At 44.0% G+C, this 21,826-nt stretch overlaps 1 protein-coding gene across 1 annotated transcript in view; it reads right to left on the bottom strand.

The window, feature by feature from the left end:
* Positions 1 to 8,470: 8,470 nt before the first annotated feature.
* Positions 8,471 to 21,826, bottom strand: part of GDPD1 (glycerophosphodiester phosphodiesterase domain containing 1) — a 48,615-nt gene continuing 35,259 nt past the window's right edge. Inside the window, exons 5-10 of the mRNA XM_056865283.1 lie at positions 20,889 to 21,007; positions 17,601 to 17,690; positions 16,507 to 16,640; positions 11,841 to 11,900; positions 9,417 to 9,468; positions 8,471 to 8,614 (exon numbers count right to left, since the gene is read on the bottom strand). Of these exons, the coding sequence (XP_056721261.1) occupies positions 8,492 to 8,614; positions 9,417 to 9,468; positions 11,841 to 11,900; positions 16,507 to 16,640; positions 17,601 to 17,690; positions 20,889 to 21,007 (578 nt within the window). The 3' untranslated portion in view covers positions 8,471 to 8,491. The remainder of the gene's footprint in view (positions 8,615 to 9,416; positions 9,469 to 11,840; positions 11,901 to 16,506; positions 16,641 to 17,600; positions 17,691 to 20,888; positions 21,008 to 21,826) is intronic.

The raw sequence follows: 21,826 nt of genomic DNA, 5'->3' as shown, positions 1-21,826 counted from the left end.
AAACAAATCCAGTTCACCAGATTAGCCTCCGCCGCTCACGTAGAGGAGTGGGGAATCAAACTCGGTTCTCCAGATCAGAGTCCACCACTCCAAACCACTGCTCTTAATTACTACTAGGGTTTATGGTGCTCCAGGATCGGCTGTTTCTGCAGAATGAATGGCTTTGGTTTCCAGTGCATTATTGTTAATAGTCTGCACAAGTGGGACTCGGTAACACATTCACATGCTTTTCCACAAGAATTGGTAGTTTATCAGGTAATTTGTATGTAGGCTAGATAATATAAAAACTAACTATCTCACTGTATCAAAATGTTACTGTTTAAATGGTTGCTTCATTAAACTAGATTTACCTCTCTAGCAAAGCAGTGGATATTGCCTAGGGTGAGAGAGAAGTTATCTAGAACCTCCCCCTCCCCACACACACCTTTCCTGCCAGGATTCTGTGGGCTTGAGCTGGCCAATTTCCCACCCACCTACTACTTTTTCCTTTTAAATGACCCAACCGCTTTCATTCAGACCATCTTAGTCCTTACCAGGTTTCTTTTTGGAGAAGCTTTGCTTTTAATTTACATATTTTTTTCCTGCATATCTGAGGAGCCAACCAAGTAGGTATACATCCCTACTTCATCTAAGGGTTCTCTGGGTTGGCTGCTTTCCTGATTGAGAAGATCCAACCAGTTTGCTATTAGATACAATGATGCACATTGGTGTTAGTATTACTTATTTTACTGCAGCTTGCCATGGAGGGGCGGAGACATTGTTTAATTTATGCTTTACAAGAACGGCACTAGTAAAAACAAATTGGCCACCCTGTCACGCAGTTCATAAAACCACCTAGGTAAAGATAAAGGTAGTCCCCTGTGCAAGCACCGGGTCATTACTGACCCATGGGGTGACGTCACATCCCGACGTTTCCTAGGCAGACTATGTTTATGGGGTGGTTTGCCATTGCCTTCCCCAGTCGTCTACCCTTTACTCCCAGCAAGCTGGGTACTCATTTGACCGACCTCGGAAGGACGGAAGGCTGAGTCAACCTTGAGCCAGCTACCTGAAACCAACTTCTGTCGGGATAGAACTCAGGTCGTGAGCAGAGCTTTTGACTGCCACAGGGCTCCTTACTTAAACCACCTACGCCCACTGAAAAGCAAATCTCAGTTCCCTCGCCTTGCAGTTTTTGAGGTTTTTGAGATTTTTGCAGATGTTGAACTAAATATGCTTAAGCCTTCTTCTGCAACCATAAAAGCTAGAAATGTTTTGATGTTAACAGAGTCTGAGTTCCAGGACACTGAATTCAACCTTGCATTTTTAGGGACCGTCTTGGTTTTAGTGATACTGGAACACTGGGCTAAAGTATGCCCCCCACACCCACATTTATTCCCACCTAGCCCTCTCTGAACAATAATATAGCCCCATATTTGGAAACAACAAATAGTAGATCAATCACATGCGGGCATCTTTTGAAAAAATATGAGCACAAGTAGAATAATAATAATAATAATAATAATAGGTGGTTTTTATATGCCGACTTTCTCTGCCACTTTAAGGAAAACCGGCTTACAATCACCTTCCCTTCCCCCAAGAGCTGTGACTAGCCCAAGGTCACCCAGCTGGCTTCGTGTGTAGGAGCAGGGAAACCAGCCCAGTTCACCAGATTAGCCTCCGCCGCTCATGTGGAGGAGTGGGGATTCAAACCCGGTTCTCCAGTTCAGAGTCCACTGCTCCAAACCACCGCTCTTAACCACTACTATACCATGCTGGCTCATTTGTGAAGGGAAGGTAGACATCTGGAACTAACTGTTGGAATTTTTTTGTCATCATAGCAAACTGAAATAGATAAAAACATCAGGTTTTTCAGTTCTATACACTGGGTGATATAATTTCTCGATTCCTCAGAAGGTTACATAGCATATCATCTCCATGGGCTGTTGGGGCCCTGGGTAATTTCTCTGGCTGCCTCATAGGTAAGACCACTCCTGCCAAGGGAAAACAGACCACCAGATTATCATTATTCATTACAGAAAATAGTTAAATGTATAGAGTTTGCCAAGACCATACAACAGGAATTCTTCAGAAGCAGCTTGAAACCCAGATCTTCTTTATTCAACTCACACGAGCTGGGGCTTCAGAGTTTTTGACTTCCAAGAACCTGGGACTACGAACAACCCATTAAAGGAGAAAGTCCTGCGTCTTGTTCATTTAACTTTGTGGGTTTCTTAAATGTAGCCAGGCAATCTAAGCAACGAATACTGAAACAGAAATGTCATTTCTGCTGGCTGTAACAAACCTGAACCTTTTCTAGACATGGGAGATAATTCCTAGTGCATGGGAGAAGTTTCCGCAGTAACCAAAAATTCTTACGGAAGTCACTGGTCTGTAAGATTTCTTTTTAGGAAAAGAAACAGCCCTGAAAAAATAATAATTAGTAACTCTTGACGATAAAGCCACTTGATTTTCCAAAGAATCGGAGACCTTATTCAAGGCACAGAACCTTTAAAAAAAAAAAAAAAAAAGACACACAATTCTACACTTTGGAGCAAAACATTTTTAATGCCAAGTGTCACATTTTCACCTCTTTAAGAAGAGCTCTTGGTGCTGGAGAATCGCTGCAAATGAGAAAGTGCAGAAGAGTATTTTGCAGCATCCTTCACTACATGATACAAAAAACAAACCAATTAAGACAGACTAGAACAAAAGGATAAAAACCTCTAGGATGCTGGACACATAGCAGTTCCTGCGAAATGCACCTTTCTGAACAATCAGTGCCAGGTACAAGAAAATCCACGCGGTACTGGCCATTTCTGGAGCCGGTCACCAGCTGTTCGTGCTGGGTGGGCTACGACAACAGTTAAACCAGTTCACTCTGATCTTAAAGTAGTATGTGGAATTAAGTCCCATTGATTAAATGCAAACATAAAGCCATGTACCGTGCACACTCTGCCCCACCCATCGCTTGTGGGGAGTGTGCGCCACTGGTATGCAGCTTCCCTAGTAAAGCCACAGAGGGCTACATGAGGAAAGAGCCGACTTCAGAAACCTGATCCACTGTCAGTAAAGCTCCACTACAGAATTGCACTCCAGAAAATAAGGTCCTGATTACATAATTAGCGCCCAAAACGCCCAACGTTGCACACAAAATTATTTTTTAAAGACTCACTGACTAGGCAACTGGGGACTGATCTGGATCAGGACTACAGCACAGGGAAGGTATAAAAGACCCTTTCTCTCATGCCGCAGTCCCTACCAGGCCCCTGCACAGCTGGGAGGTTTTTTAAAAAAAATGCTACTGAAGAGAACAGGATGGTTGGGAGGGTATAAAGTAACTCCTCACTTGCATGTTGTGTGGAAGGGGGAGGTGAATAAGGAAATCCTATTGGTTACACACACACACACACACACACACACACACACACACACACGAGGGGCACATCTAGTTTCAAACAGATAATAAAAATCAGCCTCTGCTCGCTCTATTCTGCTTTGCTTTGCTAAGTAAAGGGAAGGTCAAAGCTACACGGAACACACAGCCCCTAACTTCCTGGTCAGTTGGGGATCAGAGATACCTAGGAACTGCCCCACCTTTTAACCACTGGGGAGGGGCCGTGGCTCAGTGGCAGAGCATCTGCTCGGCATGCAGAAGGTCCCAGGTTCAATCCTAGTTAAAGAAGACCAGGCAGTAGGTGATGTGAAAGGCCTCTGCCTGGGACCATGGCGAGCCCCTGCCAGCCTGAGCAGACAATACAGACCTTGATGGATTCAGTATAAGGCAGCTTCATGTGTTCATTTCCCAGCTTATCCTCACAGCCTTCAGGATAAGAAATTGGAATTAAAACCCTAAGCCATGGGTTCTCAACAAGGGGGGAATTTTAGGGTGGGTGGGAGAATTGGGACCACTACTCAGCAAAGTTTGATGTCCTGTAGATTATGTACAATCTGTAAAATTGTAGTTTGTTTTTTTGAATTAGACTATCTTGGGAAGGGGGAATTATATTCTGAACAATGGTGAAAGGGGGGAATGGAGCAAAAATGGTTGAAAACCACTGCTAGGCAGACCTGCTCTCAGAAATGGATGTTCCGCACCCTCAAATTCTATGCATGACAACCCTGTAACTGCATCTGCGTAGTCACAGGAGCCAAGAATACAAACAATCTGATAACCCTGCTGCCGAATCAATACGTGTAGCACATGGTCAATGAAACGCAGGGCGTGACTTCACTTAGGGGGATTTATCATTGGGAGCTATAAATCTAGAACAAAGGATGTAATCTTATTTCCCTTTCCCAATGCAATGGATTTAGTTCATACAGGCTGGGGTGCACAGGAGGGCTGGTTCAAACCAATTAGTTTAACTTGTGCTGGAACTGAACAAGCAGCACAATTCTATTCTACCATCTTAGTCTCCACTACAGCTGAATTCCCACTGAACAAAATTTGCCTCGACTCTGAAGAAAAAAAGTTGGTTTTATACCCCACTTTTCTCTACCTTTAAGGAGTCTCAATCAGCTTACAATCGCCTTCCCTTCCCACAACAGACACCTAGTGAGGTAGGTGGGACTGAGAGAGTTCTGACAGAACTGCGACTGGCCCAAGGTCACCCAGCTGGCTTCATGTGGAGGAGCGGGGGGTCAAACCCGGTTCTCCAGATTAGCGTCCACCACTCTTAACTACTTCACCACGCTGTCTCTCAAGGCAGCAGTGGAGTCATGCTACTGGCATCCTACTTAGCAATAATCTGCATTTTGTGCATAAAAACCTATGAAGCCAAGCTCACAACCTCCTTGAGAACTAGCCCCATTGCAAATCCATGCTGCTATTTAACATTCTACATAGCCTTGCTAAAATAGGGTTGCAGGCTTACAGCATCCACCAACTCTGTCGGGACGCGGGGCTTGAATCATAGGGTGGTTCAAAGACTGAGAGGGTGGCCTTGGAATCTCAAAGTGACTTTATGAAGACATAAACACAATGCTTTACAGGACAGGTCCCTGCCCCAAGGAACTAAACAGTAGTTTTAAAACAGTGTGTGTGGGGGAGGAGGGGAGACAGCAAAGGGAGACGCCACAGTCTCATGAGACTTCTATCAAGAATTACTATATTAAAAGAAACCTATACTTCTCACTTAGGCTCACAGCGCTGTTGCACAGGTGAAAACCAAAGTTTTCACTAAGGAAGAGCAGGTAAGGTAAGATTTGAGCATTACTTTGAAACAAAATTACTTTCCCGTATCACAGGGGAATGCAACTTGGCTCTTTCACGACACCAGAGCGGAAGCAAATATGATGGACAGGAGTGTATGTCATTTTAGTCAGGGCGGTGCTTACGGTTGCCAGCTACAGGTTGGGAAATACCTGGAGACTTTGGGGACTGAGCCCGAGTAGGACAGGAGAGGGGAGGGACTTCAGTGCCATAGAATCCAATTACCAAAGCAGCCATTTTCTCCAGATGAATATTGGCTGGAGATCCAGTTGTAAGAGCAGATCTCAAGCCGCCACCTGGAGGCTGGCAACCCTAGCAGTGCTTTCTGACAAGCAGGTTCCCTTCAGTCAGGGCAACTGGGATTCACCACAAAGGAGAAAGTGGGGGTTTTTGTTTTTGCCTTCTACCCAGAAGACAGCTGCAACTTGCCTAGTAGTCGTTCATGAAAACCTAGAAGAGGTTATACAGAAGCACACTGCTTCCTAAAGTAGATATTTGAACACTCTTAACAGTAATCAATTTGCAAACTGACCTTCCTAAAAGGAGATCATGATGGTGCTCACAGGGGATTATTGCCTCATGGTTATCTTCACAACAGCCTTGTGAGGTAGATTATACTGAGAAACTGTGACTGGCCTAAGTTTTCCCAGTCTATGTCATAAGGAGAAAAGGCAAACGTACGTAGCTTCGGTGGTCAGCCTGCTGCAGAAGCCCACCCCCTGCCATTTAGACACATGTACAGCCCTCTTGACTGAACTGGCCTTGGGAGAACCTGTCTTCATTTGCAAAGCACTGCTTGGCTGACCCCACGTGTCACTCACAAAACCGCCACCCTTGAGAGGGTATATCACACTGATTGGCTGTCTGACAGTGACAGTCACACCTCCCCAGTCCTGATAGGGGCTGGTGAGGCATGGCCCGGCCTGACCAAGTGGCATTTATCTCATATCTGGCCCTCGTAATAAATGAGTTCGACACCCCTGCTATGGAGCTCTAACAGTAGTAGATGCGCTAGACAAACTGCAAACTAACAAGTCACAGGGACCAGACGATATTCATCCTAGAGTTCTTCAAGAACTCAAGTGGGAAATTGCTGAACTTCTAACAAAGATATGTAATATGTCCCTTTGATCAGCCTCTGTACCAGAGGACTGGAGAAGGGTCAATGTAACACCCATTTATAAAAAAGGTTTCAGGGGGGACCCAGGAAATTACAGGCCAGTTAGCTTAACGTCTGTTCTGGGTAAATTGGGGGAAAGCATTATTAAAGATAGAGTTGTCACGCATATAGAAGGGCAAGGTCTGCTGGGCAAAACCCAACATGGCTTTTGTAAGGGTAGGGTCCTGTCTCACTAACCTATTAGAGTTTTTTGAAAGCGTCAATAAGCATGTGGACAGGAATGAGCCTGTGGATATTGTGTATTTGGATTTCCAAAAAGCTTTTGACAAAGTCCCCCACCAAAGACTGCTAAGCAAAATTCATAGTCATGGGATAAGAGGACAAGTCCTCTTATGGATTGAGAGCTGGCTGAAAAATAGGAAGCAGAGAGTAGGAATCAATGGTCAGTTCTCACAATGGCAGCATGTGAGCAGTAGGGTGCCTCAGGGATCTGTGTTGGGACCAGTGCTTTTCAACCTGTTCATCAATGACCTGGAGTTGGGGTTAAACAGTGAAGTAGCCAAGTTTGCAGATGACACTAAATTATTTAGGGTGATTAAAACAAAATCGGACTGTGATGAGCTCCAAAAGGATCTCTACATACTGGAGGTATGGGCATTAAAATGGCAAATGAAATTCAATGTGAGTAAGTGTAAAGTGATGCATATTGGGGCAAAAAATCCCAACTTCACATATACACTGATGGGATCTGTGCTGGCAGCGACAGACCAAGAAAGGGATCTTGGGGTGGTAGTGGATAGCTCAATGAAGATGTCAACCCAGTGTGTGGCTGCTGTAAAAAAGGCAAATTCCATGCTGGCCATAATTAGATGAGCAATAGAGAATAAAACTGCTGATATCATACTGCCCTTGTACAAATCTATGGTGAGACCACACTTGGAATACTGTGTACAGTTCTGGTCACCACACCTACAAAAGGATATTACAGAGCTTGAGAAGGTGCAGAAAAGAGCAACCAAAATGATTAGGGGACTAGAGCAACTGTCCTATGGGGAGCGGTTAAGACGCTTAGGGCTGTTTAGCTTGGAAAGGTGGCTAAGGGGAGACATGATAGAGGTCTATAAAATTATGCATGGTTTGGAGAGAGTGGACAGGGAGACGTTTTTCTCCCTCTCCCATAATACTAGAACACGGGGTCATCTGCTGAAGCTGGAGGGTGAGAGATTCAAAACGGATAAAAGGAAGTATTTTTTCACACAACGCATAGTTAAATTGTGGAACTCCCTGCCCCAGGATGTGATGATGGCTGCCAGCTTGGAGGGCTTTAAGAGGGGAGTGGACATATTCATGGAGGAAAGGGGTATTCATGGCTATTAGTTAGAATGGATACTAGTCATGCTGCATACCTATTCTCTCTAGTATCAGAGGAGCATGCCTATTATTTTGGGTGCTGTGGAAAACAGGCAGGACAATGCTGCTGCAGTCGTCTTGTTTGGGGGCTTCCTAGAGGCACCTGGTGGGCTACCGTGTGAACAGACTGCTGGACTTGACGGGCCTTGGTCTGATCCAGCAGGGCCTTTCTTATGTCATGTTCTTAGCTGTGGAGTGGGAGTGACCACACTGAGGAACATCCAGCACGCCAACAGTGTTTCTGTGTTTCCTGCTCTAGTTTCTTCTCGCTGCCCCCTCCTCCACATAACCTGGGTGACCAGGAAATGCAGTCACCTTAGCCTGTTTATGAGAGACAATTTTACAATGCAGTAACAAACAAACAAAAAGCATCTTCCTGGAATGTTGTCTGCGGGCAGACTTGGTGAAATTTAAGCGACGAGGCCTAGCGACATACACAGTAAGTTTTGCCTACCGCTTCTACGAGTTTACCCTGTCTGTAGGTTCTCTTTCTAGACGTATCTATTAGGTCAGCGACTGATGGCTAACCGAGCTATTTACAAAAAGAAAATAAATGTAAACTAGTCCATTAAAATTTTAAATAAATATAGCTGTATACAATCTCTATACCATGAAATGACTTAAGAATGAGGTAATAAAATCCCAGCTATTTATGCCTGCCATCGTGGGGGTGAATGTGTCGCCGGGAAACTCGGACCAAGCGACTGGCTCCCTTGGCTTGTTCTTGTCCGCTTATTTCTTTCGGAGGAACCGTCCTTGCCATCCTGTTATGCAGGGTAGTTGTGCAAAAAGTTCTTCAGCTTTGTGGGGTAGTCTGTCATGACCCCAGTCGCGCCCAAGTCAAACGCTCGCTTGTATTCATGCTCTTCATTTAGTACCCAGACGTACACCTGAAGGGGAGGACAGAGAGCAAGAGAGAGATTTCCATTTTAAAATGCAGCAGTCTGTTATTTTCCCTCAAAGCCTTTGGCGTAAGAACATAAGAACATAAGAAAGGCCATGCTGGATCAGACCAAGGCCCATCAAGTCCAGCAGCCTGTGCACACAGTGGCCAACCAGGTGCCTCTAGGAAGCCCACAAGCAAGACGACAGCAGCAGCATTATCCTGCCTGTGTTTCACAGCACCTAACATAATAGGCATGCTCCTCTGATCCTGGAGAGAATAGGTATGCAATCAGGGGAATGCGGGGTGGGTGGGTTATCTTGCTTCATGCATCCATCCGATGGGTGTGAACAATGGAAGGATGTTTGGTGGGGCTGAGAAATCAAGACTGTTTCAAGAAGTCCACATGCTGGAGGGCAGCTGGCTCGGAAACGGAGGGAAAAAACATTGCAGTAAAAGTGCTTGGGAAAATAACGGATGGAAAATGATGAGAAAATGTTTCCGACACCAAATGGATGAAAAAACGTGCGGAGATGAAAAATAAAATGTAGTTTTTGAAGGCACGAAACATTGTAAACCATTCATGTGGAAAAAGCCATCGTCTCAATTCTGCTTCTGTAACAAGATGCTAATATTGGCTTACGTATACTGTGAGGGTAGGATAAGGAGATCATACCTGGGGAAAGTGTCATATAAATAATGTATGCAAAGTCCTTTAAACATTACCAAAAAAAAGTCAGAGATGGGAACAGAAGACAACACAAATGTAGAACCTCGTATTACTTTATGAAATCTTTGCCATGCCATACCTGAATGCCTCGAGCGGTGAGGTGGTCAAATAACGCTTTCCTCATCAGCAACCTACGAAAACAGGGAGAGTAAGATCACTTACATGCTTTGCAGTCTTCAGTGCTCAACATTTAAACCAGCCTCGCTCTGACAGAAGATGTGAAGGAAGAAAAGGAGCTTCGCCTCCCAGAGTCAAGCTGAACTGGGATACTGAACACTGCCAACATTTGTCATGTCCCTTGAATTTTTGGTGTGTGTGTGCCTGTGTGCTCAAAAGAACATGGAAGTTTAATGAAGCGATCAAGTGTTGCTGATTTCTGGGCAGCATGATTTCACCATGCTGGGCTTGTCGTATGCTGTTAGATAAAGTATGCATTACGTCCAAGTGTTAGCTTTTGAGGGCAGTCTGCTACCAAGCTCAACTACCCCTCAGGGTCATAAGAGGTCTGCTGGACCAGGGAAAGGGGTCATTCGCTCCAGCATTTCCAACAGCGGACAACCAGATGGTTCTTGACAAGCTCACAAGCGAGGCATGAAGCCAATAGCCCTTCCCCATTTCTCTCCAGATCCCAGTATTCAGGGGTGTACTTCATTCTAAAATCGAGGCTACTTTCAGCTATTGTAGCTAACAGCAACCAGTGGTCCATGCTTCATGAATTCATCTAATACTTTTTTTTTTAAGCTGCCTCAATATAAGTGGCCATCTGTGGCAGTGAATTCCTTGGGTCGACAGCAAAGAGTTCTCCATGATCTGTCAGGAACATAAGAAAAACCATGCTGGATAAGACCAAGGTCCATCAAGTCCAGCAGCCTGTTCACACAGTGGCCAACTAGGTGCCCCTAGGAAGCCCACAAGCAAGACGACTGTAGCAGCACTATCCTGCCTGTCTTCCACAGCACTTAATCTATTAGGCATGCTCCTCTGATCCTGGAGAGAATAGGTATGTGTCATGACTAGTAGCCATTTTGACTAGTAGCCATGAATAGCCCCCTCTCCTCCATGAACATGCCCACTCCCCTCTTAAAGCCCTCCAAGTTGGTAGCCATCACCACATCCTAGGGCAGGGAGTTCCACAATTTAACTCTGTGTTGTGTGAAGGAATACTTCTTTTTATCCGTTTTGAATCTCTCACCCTCCAGCTTCAGCAGATGACCCCTTGTTCTAGTATTATGAGAGAGGGAGAAAAGCTTCTTCCTGTCCACTCTTTCCATACCATGCATAATTTTATAGACTTGTAACAGGTCGCCCTTTAGCCACCTTCTTTCCAAGCTAAACAGCCCTAAGCGTTTTAACAGAGAGGAGTGTTGCTCTCGGGGCACTTCTCTCAACCAGCCCACCGAGTTGTGTCTCTTCCTATGCCTTCCACTGCAGCTGTCCACATGAATCTGCTGCACCCCAGCCACGAAACACAGCAGCTGGGACAGGGGCACTGACAATCAACAAAACGCCAAGTGATGCAGGGGGCAGGCAAAGATCCACTGCGTACCCTTCAAAGGAGACACCCAGATAGTGTGTAGCTAGTTATGAAGGTTTAGAACTACATATCCCACTTTTCCTGCCACGTGGCTCCCCTTCTCCAGCAGGAGCCATGGGTGGGGGGGGGGCACGTGAGCCTTTGCCCATGGGAAAACAGACCTTGATTAAAGCGCCTTGTCTCTAAACTCAAAGAGAAGCATGTTAGCTACAGCTGGGGGTTTCCACTTGTATCACACATTTTCTTGGGGAACAGCGACCACCTGCATTACCTGGGAATTCCAGAGGGTTAGTTGGCTGCTGCCAAAACAGGAAGACAAAAAAACAGCCACTGGTGCAAGGGAAAAGTATTTAATATTTAAATTGCCCCTAAGCATTTTGCATATGCTTCCTCAGAGGGATCTTTCTTAACTCAAACGTCCCAAGCAAGCAAAAACAAACAAACCCAATAATACCCTCATTATTGTTTCTTTGCTTGCTTGGGACATTTGAGTTAAGAAAGATCACCCTGAGGAAGCATATGCGAAACACGTAGGGGCAATTTAAATATTAAATACTTTCCCCTTGCACCAGTGGCTGTTTTTTTGTCTTCGTTTGGTGCGGCCCTCTTTTTTTTTTTTTTGGTTTGCTGCCAAAACAACAAGATTTTGTGTAACCTTAAAGACTAATTTATTATAACAGAAGCTTCCTGAGCAACCCCCCCTTCAGATGCATTACGTGTTGCATTAATTATTGATGATGCAGATTTACAACAAGAAGGACATGGGGTGGTGGACTGGGGGATGGGACAGGATGCTATTAGACAGAGACATCCGATCTGTTCTCTCCAGGCACGGCCAAAAGAGGTGGTCCATACAATGATGGGAAAAGGGCTCAAGAAACAATCATGACAGCTCATGCTGGAATAAACTCCGTTACTCTTTAAGGTGCCACCGGACTTCTGTTTTGTCGAGAAACAAGGAAACCTTACATGTCAGTAAACCAAACGGTAAACCGCTGACTTCTTGAGATCTTCTCTGGTTCTTTGAGCCTAAGATGGGAGGGTGGAAACAAGAGAACGCAGGTTACACACTCCCATTACACACCATCCCTGACAACATTTAGGAAAACGAAGATGTGCAGAAATAATTTCACAACTGGCAGAGGCAACAATCTCAACTTGAGGAACACCTAGGTCTCAAAGATCATCAGCACCATGGACCTAGACATTAAGAAGAATTTTCTAACAGTTAGAGCGGTTCCTCAGTGGAACAGGCTTCCTCGGGAGGTGGTAGGCTCTCCTTCCCTGGAGGTTTTTAAGCAGAGGCTAGTTGGCCATCTGCCAGCAATGCTGATTCTATGACCTTAGGCAGATCATGAGAGGGAAGGCATCTTGGCCATCTTCTGGGCGTGGAGTAGGGGTCACTGGGGATGGGGGGTGGTGGAGGTAGTTGTGAATTTCCTGCATTGTGCAGGGGGTTGGACTAGACGACCCTGGTGGATCCTTCCAACTCTATGATTCCATGACCTGACACCGAAAATGAGCTCCTGTGTTTAAAGAATCGCTGAGAGTCTCAGCCTTCTACAAAGAGTCCTAGAAAGTCACACAGCAACTCAAACAAAAGCACAAGAGTAGCCACAAAATATACACAGTCTTGTTCTAAACTATTTCAAAATTAAATAGAGAAATCTGAAGGTAAGCATCCTTACAGCACGTTCCAACATTTATTTGGTAAAACCTGGAGAAAGCACAATTTAGAAGTGATGCAAGACAGGAGGGAACCTTTCTGTGCTTAGTCCTCATTTATCTGCAGAGCTGCATGAACTGTGAGTGAGTGGGAGGTGACTTGCAGCTTCCTGAGGTTCTTAGTTCTTCTTTAACACAAAAAGGAAGCAAGGCCATAGTCATACTCAGAAATAGCAGAAGAGCTGATGAACAGGATTTTCCCAGGGGCTGTAGTTTTCCCCCAGCTCTTGCAGGGTTTTGTTTTGTTACTGAACTGTGCCTTACTGCCTAGAACTTATCTGAACTTGAAAGCTACTGCTGTTCTCATCTTTGCTACTCTGTAGCTTTGGCAGGACAATAAAGTTACTCCCTGGTTAAGTGCACGTCTCCCTCCCCTTTCTTCTTTCCAGGCACATTAAGCTGTGTCTATGTACACAAGGGCTAAAAGATCCTCCATGAAATCAGTCTCTGGGTAAAAACCCCATGAGACAGAATGATGAAAAATTATTTCTGTCCCACCTTTCTCCCTTATGGGGACCCAAAGCGGCTTATATTATTCTCCTTTCCTCCATTTTATCTACACAACAACCTTGTGAGTTAGGTTAAGCAGAGAGTGTGCGACTGGCTCAAGGTCACCCAACAAGCTTCCATGGCACAAGTAGGAATTCGAACCAAAGTCTTTCAAATCCTGGTCCAACACTTTAACCACTACATCCCGCTGGCCCTCAGACATTATTTCAGACATAAGGTAAAAGAGTTCTGCTTGCAAAAAGATCCTGCTTATTTAAGGTCAAGAGGTGGGGGGAGGGTTGGGGTCACTGGGGATGTGGGGGGAGGTAGTTATTAATTTCCTGCATTGTGTAGGGGGTTGGACTAGATGACCCTGGTGGTACCTTCCAACTCTATGATTCTATTCTATGATTTAGCCTTATGCTTCATTTTATTTCAGAACTGGACCGGGAGTGAAGTTATCTGTTTGGTAAACATTGAGGAGTCTAAATTCTTCCCACTTCTAGAATCCAAAGCATTGAAGGGCATTAAATATTTAGCAAGTGCATTATGCTAAGCCAATCACTCCTTAGAAAGGGCAAACCCAACTCAGTTTCCTTTGAGAATTTTCCAAGCACTGATAGGCTGGTTCTATATGGCAAGGATTCTCCACGTAGCTCTCACTGCTGCAACAGAACATCTGCACCGCAGTTTCCCCAGCACTTTCCTTGCCTCCGTACCCTGTGGCCTCCATCCCCCCCATGCCACCAGAGGCCTACTTTGGGGGCTTAGGAAAAGATCATAACTGCTTGATTGCAATAATATTGCTGCCACAATCTACTGGCACTAGGTTTCTCTGAAATGTCAGCTTTCATGTTTTAAAGAACTCTAAACCAGGGGTGTCGAATAAATAAAAATCCAATAAATAATATTTTTTACGAGGGTTAGATATAAATGTCACTTGGTCAGGCCAGGCCATGTGTACCATAAAATTTAATGCCAGGTACTAGAGATACAAACTTTATAGAAGACACAGGCAAAGCCAATTAATTATGTTATTTTTTACTTTTTTAAAATCTTAAAATACAAACATGCTTAGAACAGTAGAAAAGAGCAAGAGCAAGAGTCCAGTAGCACCTTAAAGACTAACAAAAATATTTTCTGGCAGGGTATGAGCTTTCGTGAGCCACAGCTCACTTCTTCAGATACAGCTAGAATGTGAATCCATCTGTCTTTAAGTAGAGGAGAGTGAATTCAGACAAGCATTAGTATGTAAATGTTAACAGTATGTAAATGTGAATAGCAGGCGTGATGGGATTAGGTGTGGTATGCAAAAGAGTCTGTGATGTCCAGGGGAGAGATGGGTGTGGAGAAATCAGCATTGGTAATGAGCCATGAATGCACGGTCTTTATTCAGCCCAGGTAAATGCATTGTCTTTAGTTTGAATATCAACTGTAATTCAGCAGTTTCTCTTTCCAATCTCCCTTTGAAATTCCTTTGTAAGAGAACTGCTACTCTTAAATCTGCAACAGAATGTCCTGGAAAGTTGAAATGTTCTCCCACTGGTTTTTGGAATATTGTGGTTTCTGATGTCAGACTTATGTCAATTTAATCTTTGTCTAAGAGACTGACCTGTTTGTCCAATGTAGATTGTGGAAGGGCATTGCTGGCATGTGATGGCATAAATCACACTAGAAGATGAGCAGGAGTATGAACCTGAGTATGGCTGACATTGGTGGGTCCAGAGATGATGTTTCTAGAATCTATATGAGGGCAAAGTTGGCACCTTGGTTTGTTGCAGGCCTTGGTGCCAGAGTCCATGTTCCTGTTAAGTAGTTTATCATCATGGGTGAGAAGTTGTTTTAGGTTAGCCAGCTGTCTGTAAGCAAGAAAGGGACGCCCCTCCAGTGCTTCAGCAAGGGAAGTGTCACAATCCAGCATTGGTTGTAGGTCCTTAATAATACGTTGGACTGGTTTTAGTTGGGAGCTATAAGTGACAACCAGAGGTGTTCTGTTGTCATTCTCTTTGGGCTTATCTTGTAGTAAGTTGTGCCTGGGTATCATTCTGGCCTTCTCAATCATCTTTCTCACCATATCAGCAGGATATTGTAGTTGCAAAAATGTTTGCTGTAGGTCTCTCAGAGATACACACTCTCTATATAATATCTATTTCGCCCCTTCTTGGCAAGTCAGCAAATGGTCATCTCCATCCTGCCTATCTGTCTCTATAAAGGAAACTCATCTCCTTTTAGCCTAAAATTTAAGGGGTTTATTGTATTGTTTCCCAGCAAAGAATCTGTTCCCTAAGACCAGGGCTTCCCTGAGCATTAATCAAGGTATCTTGCATTTTTCTACCATAACATACCTTTGTATATCCAGAAGCAAAAGGGATAGAAATTTACTCCTTAAAAAATGAAAATTGGGATTTCAGATAATTTTCTAGATTCTGCCTACTGACTATTATAGTATTATGTGGTGGAAGGTGCTGTCAAGACACAGCTGACTTATGGCGACACCATAGGGTTTTCAAGGCAAGAGACATTCAGAGGTGGTTTGCTATTGCTTTCCTCTGTTTGGCCTGAGAGAGCTCTAAGAGATCTGTGACTGGCTCAAGGTCACCCAGCAGGCTTCATATGGAGGTGGAGAATCGAACCCGGTTCTACAGATTAGAGTCCGCCGTTCTTAATCACTATACCATGCTGGCTAGAAATCTGGAAATTTCTGATTATTAAAAAAGCCAGAAAAATGCCCTCCAGTGACAGTGTGGGTGGGGGGTGGATGGTGGCTGCACGAAACAGGGAAGGAAAATGGTGGTGATCCAGGCAAGTCTTTGGATAATGGTCACATTCCCATCCAGATCACTTGAGAACACATTTGGACTGGTCTGTTGCTAAAAAGATGCGGTGGGGAGAAGCAGATTTGAGAAAGAGCATACCGAAGACAGATGATGAAGAAGAGTTGGTTTTTATATGCTGACTTTCTCTGCCACTTAAGGGAGAATCAAACCGGCTTACAATCACCTTCCCTTCCCCTCCCCACAACAGACACCCTGTGAGGTAGGTGGGCTGAGAGAGCTCTAACAGAGCTGTGACTAGCCCAAGGTCACCCAACTGGCTTTGTGTGTAGGAGCAGGGAAACAAATCCAGATTAGCCTCCGCCACTCATGTGGAGGAGTGGGGAATCAAACCCGGTTCTCCAGATCAGACTCCACCGCTCCAAACCACCGCTCTTAACCACTACACCACGCTGGCTCTCTGGAGGACAACTGGAGCACAAAAAGACCACCTTGTCACGTGGATGCCAAAAAATGCCCTGCAGTTTGGTACCGGAAGCAGAGAAAGAAGTCTGCAGGGTAGCAGCCATAGATTCCAGAGGGCTCTGTTTCGTGACTGCAACACCAATGTCATTGTTCTAGGTAGAGATGCAAAACAAGCCACTTACTTGAGGATGATTGAAGGCATTGGAATCTCTAAGAAGTCCTCTGGGATGGGAAAGAAAGGCAGGAGCCCAGTATAGAACAGGCCCAGAAGCAGCAGGACGCGGCGCAAGCAAAAGAGGATAGGAATGTGGGCATTCTGATGAGAGAGGCAGACAGACAGATAAATCAAACTACAAAATACAGGAGGGTTCATTCATGGTTCTTCACGTTTGTTGATGTTATACACATCCTGAAACGCTGGACACCATGTACAAGGTGTGAGCCATGGAGCCAAGTTTTAAGGCACATGGACGAATTATTTTAGCATAAAGCCACACAAAATATAAGGCATTTATATATCTTTTTCCCCCTACAACATATGTGTCAGGATGTGCATTGTAAAATTGTGTATGCACGACCACTGAGGAAGGCCTGCAAAAGGCCGAAACGCATCTGGTCAGCTTTTGGTCATTTGATATACTAACATAAACTGTTATGAGTTGGCAATATTTGTAACTATGTTTGTGCGTATTAGGAAGCCTGTATATTAGGCCCTGCATTTTTAAATACAATTGTGACAGTATATAATAAAAATATATTTATTGGTTACTATATTGAACACTATGTATTAGTGTTTAGCTCAACCCCTTTGGTTTCTACTAAGATCAGCTCCAACAGCTTCCACAAAGCTCAGTGTCATCAACTGAGAGGGAAAGGAGCTGAGTGGCTAACAGCCAAAATACGGCTGGGTGACTTTTCAAATACCTCCCCAGGTTAACCTATACCCTTCACCAGATGGAAGAGAACACCCACAAGAGCCAAGCAAAGCAGATGCATTGATGCAAAGCATATGCAACATTCTCTTCCACATTCTACCATTATAGGAGAATATATTAAGCTGCTCTGTGCTGTCAGACCAGCCAGCTTACTGGCAGCAGCTCTTTGCTACCTCAGGTGGAGAAAGATCTTTCCCGGTACCTGTTACATGAACTGCTTAACTAGATGTGCCAAGGATGTATCCAGTACCTTCAGCAAGCAAAGCCCACTGAGCTGCAGCCCCTTATGTAGCAAGGTGGAAGGATGAAAGTTCGGTTGCAAAGCAGCCCCGGACACTTACCTCTTTGTGACACTTGTCCACAATCTCATGACTGACATTCCCCCACACGGTCAAATGTTCTCTTTGGTACTGCCTCACCAACTCGGAAACCTGGGATCAGTATAAAAACCACAGGTCTCTTATAGATATGTATCGATGGCTTTGGCCATCAGGGGAATTTTATTTAGGTTACTGACAAATTATTCTTCTGGAATAGATGCCAATGCATTCTTGCAGCACAAGGCAAGATTATCACTACAAACTTCCTTCTTTTTTACAGAGGCAAAGGGTACTGAATATTGGACTCATGCTCAGCTAAAGCAATTTCAGACAAGCCTGACCAAAAAAGATTGTTTCAGATTTTACGCTATTCTTTTGAAATTAACTGTGCTGACATTATTTATTTAGAAAACTTGTATGCCACCTCTCCAGACCAGCTTGAGGTGGCTCACAGTTAAAATAGTCAAAACAATAAAAACAATGACATCAATAAAACTAATAACATCAATATCAATAAAATATTACTAATAAAACCAGCAATAAAAGCAAGCCAGAATATAAAAGATAGGCAACTATTGGTTTTTTTGGGAAATAAGAGTGTTTTCTAGAGAGATGCGAGATGGTGAGAAGAAAGCACCTATATATATATTTTCTGTCAAGTCAGAACTGACTTAAGGCGACCCCATAGGGTTTTCAAGGCAAGAGACGTTTGGAGGTGGTTTGCCATTGCCTGCCTCCATGTCATGACCCTGGTATTCCTTGGAGGTCTCACAATACAAAAGTATGTGGCTGAGGGACATATACTCATGGATTTAATTTATCATCTACAAAACTTTATGACTACCTATATATACTGACTAAAATACATCCAAGGTTACAATCAATAATTCTACTGGCAAAGAATCAAGAGTGGGAAATCTCTTCAGTACTGAAGAGATGATTTATCGCTTTATTTATTAACCGAGATGATTTACCGCTTGATCTACTGGGGTTGCACCTGTGAAGAGATATCGCCCACGCATGGAAGAACAGGCTGAAGAACTGCATAAGGACTCTTGATTCTTTGCCAGTAGATTATTCAGTATATATAGGTAGTCATAAAGTTTTGTAGATGATAAATTAAATCCATGAGTATATGTCTTCAGCCACATACTTTTGCATTTTGAGGTTTAATTACAGTGTTGGTGTGGCATAGCTACCGTTTTTCTTGATTCCTTGGAGGTCTCCCATCCAAATACTTGCCAGGGTCAGCTTCTGTGAGCAATATATACTGCCACTTTAATAACCTATTTCAGTTACAGACAGAAGCTAAGACCATTGGGAGTTCATCTTTCAAAGCAGTCTCACTGAGAATGCAGTTTAAAATTGTTTATGAAATGCTTTATAAGAGTTAGCAGAGATTTGAAGTAAGTGTTATGGTTCAATGAATTGCTGCTTCATGCTTTCAACAATGAATCAGCTAGCATATAAGTAGCATATTGAAACACTAACAATAAAATCAAAGGATATGCCTACGCCATAAATACAAAACCCATTTAATGGCCATGGACTCCACCCCCTAATGCTTGTGCTGAGAATAGTGGTTTCTGCATGTGGTTAGGAACCTCCCAACAGTGTGCCATATCCATACATAACTACAGTTCCCCTCATACCTTGGGTAAAGTCAAACCTTTCAAAATGGATATACATGGCTCTGCAAACAAACTAAAGGGAAGCAATGGCGTAGCAGCTCGAGTGTCAGATGAGGATCGGAGAAACCCAGGTTTAAATCTTTGCTCTGCCATGGAAACTTGTGGTGATGTTGGGCCAATCACACGCTCTCAGCCTAACCTACCTCACAGGGTGGTTGTGAAGATAAAATGGAGGAGAGGAGAACAATGGACACTGCTTTGTGTCCCCAGTGGAGAGAAAGGAAGTAAATAAATATTGCATCATACAAAGAAGTGTCATTTGGGCTTTTCAGAAAAAAATTGCTCAATTTGTTTAGCTGTCTTCCTTGGTGAATCTCTGACAATTTAGTCTCCCATCATTCCCTCCAAATCCATGCTGCTTTACTACTTCTTTGCCTAGTCTACGCCACAGAGAAGTTGTGAGGGTAAAATAGAGAAGGAAAGAATCATATACAAATAAAACATATGAAAAGAAAGGCCCAGGGAATGGTCTGGAAGCATCTGATGCTACTAGGGCACTGTTAGTAATAAACAGGTTTGGCCTGATCAGAAACCTGGAGAAACCACAGAATTCCCAATGGAGAGAAGGATACAAGAATAATTGACAAAAAGAATAGAAATAATTATAGATATCACAGCAATAATCACACTGGCTTATATATTCCATTTATTGGTTTAACAATTTTATATGATATTTGATTTTTAGCTATGCTACTCTTGAATTCTGTAATTACTCTGAAGTAATGACTTTTTTATTGTATATTATATTAAGAATGTTTATTTTATCTTACTTAGTTTAAAGGTATCCTTGTTTTGAGTTTGCTAGATATTTTTATGTGTAGCAGTAATCTCAGTTTTATTTGTCTTATCTGTTCTACCTATTTTATCTGTTTTTCACCGTCTGTATTTACTATTATGTAAAATAAATAAATATTTTTTAAAAAGAATAATTGACAAATTTTCTGCTTCCCAACCTTGTGGCCTCCTTCCTTGACCATCTGCCCCCTCACTCCCTTCCCTACACACTGTCGTCTGTGGCATCTTCCCCAGGAGAACGCTGAATCCGTCATCCTTCATATACAGCAGGGGTGGGGAACCTTTTTTCCGCCAAGGGCCATTTGGATATTAATAACATCATTTGTGGGCCATACAAAATTATCAACTTAAAAATTAGTTTCTTGGGCGGTCCTAGCAGCTCCATAGCTAACGACTCTTCTGCAAGAGGGGGAAATGTTCCTTTTCTCAGCAAAATAAACTCACATCTGCCTTGAATAGAAGCTATTCCTGTCTGCAGGAGGGGGTGGATCACCAGTCTTAGATCCTCTGAGCTAGAGATCTGCCAGGACCCACGAAGGGTCAGACCAAATGATTTCGTGGGCCTTAAACGGCCCCCGGGCCTGATGTTCCCCACCCCTGATATACAGGCTCAGCACTGCATCCCATTTTTAACAGTGACACATTCATGACTGTCACTGCGCTGAAGAAGGTTCTATACCACCTCTGCAGAAGGGCTCCTCTTACTGGATCTTGGCCGAGGGATCAGGCTGCTCCCATTCAAAAGGAAAGAGCTGCCGCCTGCCCAGTTTGACAGGACTGGAGCACGAGGCAGCGGGCAAGAAAAACCAAGTGAGCAACTCGCCTTTTTTATCAGCACGTCGTTGTTCACTTTGATGTCTATGTTGACCGGGGTGTGGGGAAAGGCCTCGAATACCTCCTTCAGCAGTGGAATGCGTTTGTCTTCCCCTTCGCAGTGGCACTCTGACAGAGACAAGCAGAATTTGGTTGTTGTAAGGGGCACTTGTAGACCAATCTCATTTGCAGTAAGGAGAATCCAGGCCTTTTCACGCATTACACAACAGCCAACCTGGGTTAGCTTCCGAATGTACACATAGCAGGGAGCCACAGCCAATCCTGGCTCCACGGAGGAGTGTCGCTGTCAGGCACACATTCTAATTTCTCCACATCACATTTTGATTTCAAATATTTAGAAGCACACTTAAAATCTTCAAGACCTTGCATGCAGACTTGGGTCTTTTGGCACTAATATTATTTACTACCTTCCTGATTCTTGACCTATTAAGCAGGAGCAGCCCTGGCTAGTTCAAAGCCAGCGTGGTGTAGTGGTTAAGAGCGGTGGTTTGGAGTGGTGGACTCTGATCTGGAGAACCTGGTTTGATTCCCCACTCCTCCATATGAGTGGCAGAGGCTAATCTGGTGAACTGGATTTGTTTCCCCACTCCTATACATGAAGCCACCAGCTGGGTGACATTGGGCTAGTCACACTCTCTCACCCTCACCTACCTCACAGGACGTCTGTTGTGGGGAGGGGAAGGGAAGGTAATTGTGAGCCGGTTTGATTCTACCTTGAGTGGTAGAAAAAGTCGGCATATAAAAACCAACTCTTCTTCAACATACTCGTAACTACTTTGCAAGCTAGCTGCTGCTATTCTCAAATTAAAGGTGTTGGGAACGGAGGCTGAGACACAGCAACAGTCTCAAGGTCAGAGAGTAAGGATAGAGAAAATCAAGGACACAAACACACATTGCCCAAGCAGTGTGAAGGCCAAGAGGCTGTAA

This window comes from Euleptes europaea, chromosome 19 (assembly GCF_029931775.1).
Source record: "Euleptes europaea isolate rEulEur1 chromosome 19, rEulEur1.hap1, whole genome shotgun sequence".
NCBI lineage: Eukaryota > Metazoa > Chordata > Lepidosauria > Squamata > Sphaerodactylidae > Euleptes > Euleptes europaea.
This window is presented reverse-complemented; position numbering and strand designations above follow the sequence as displayed.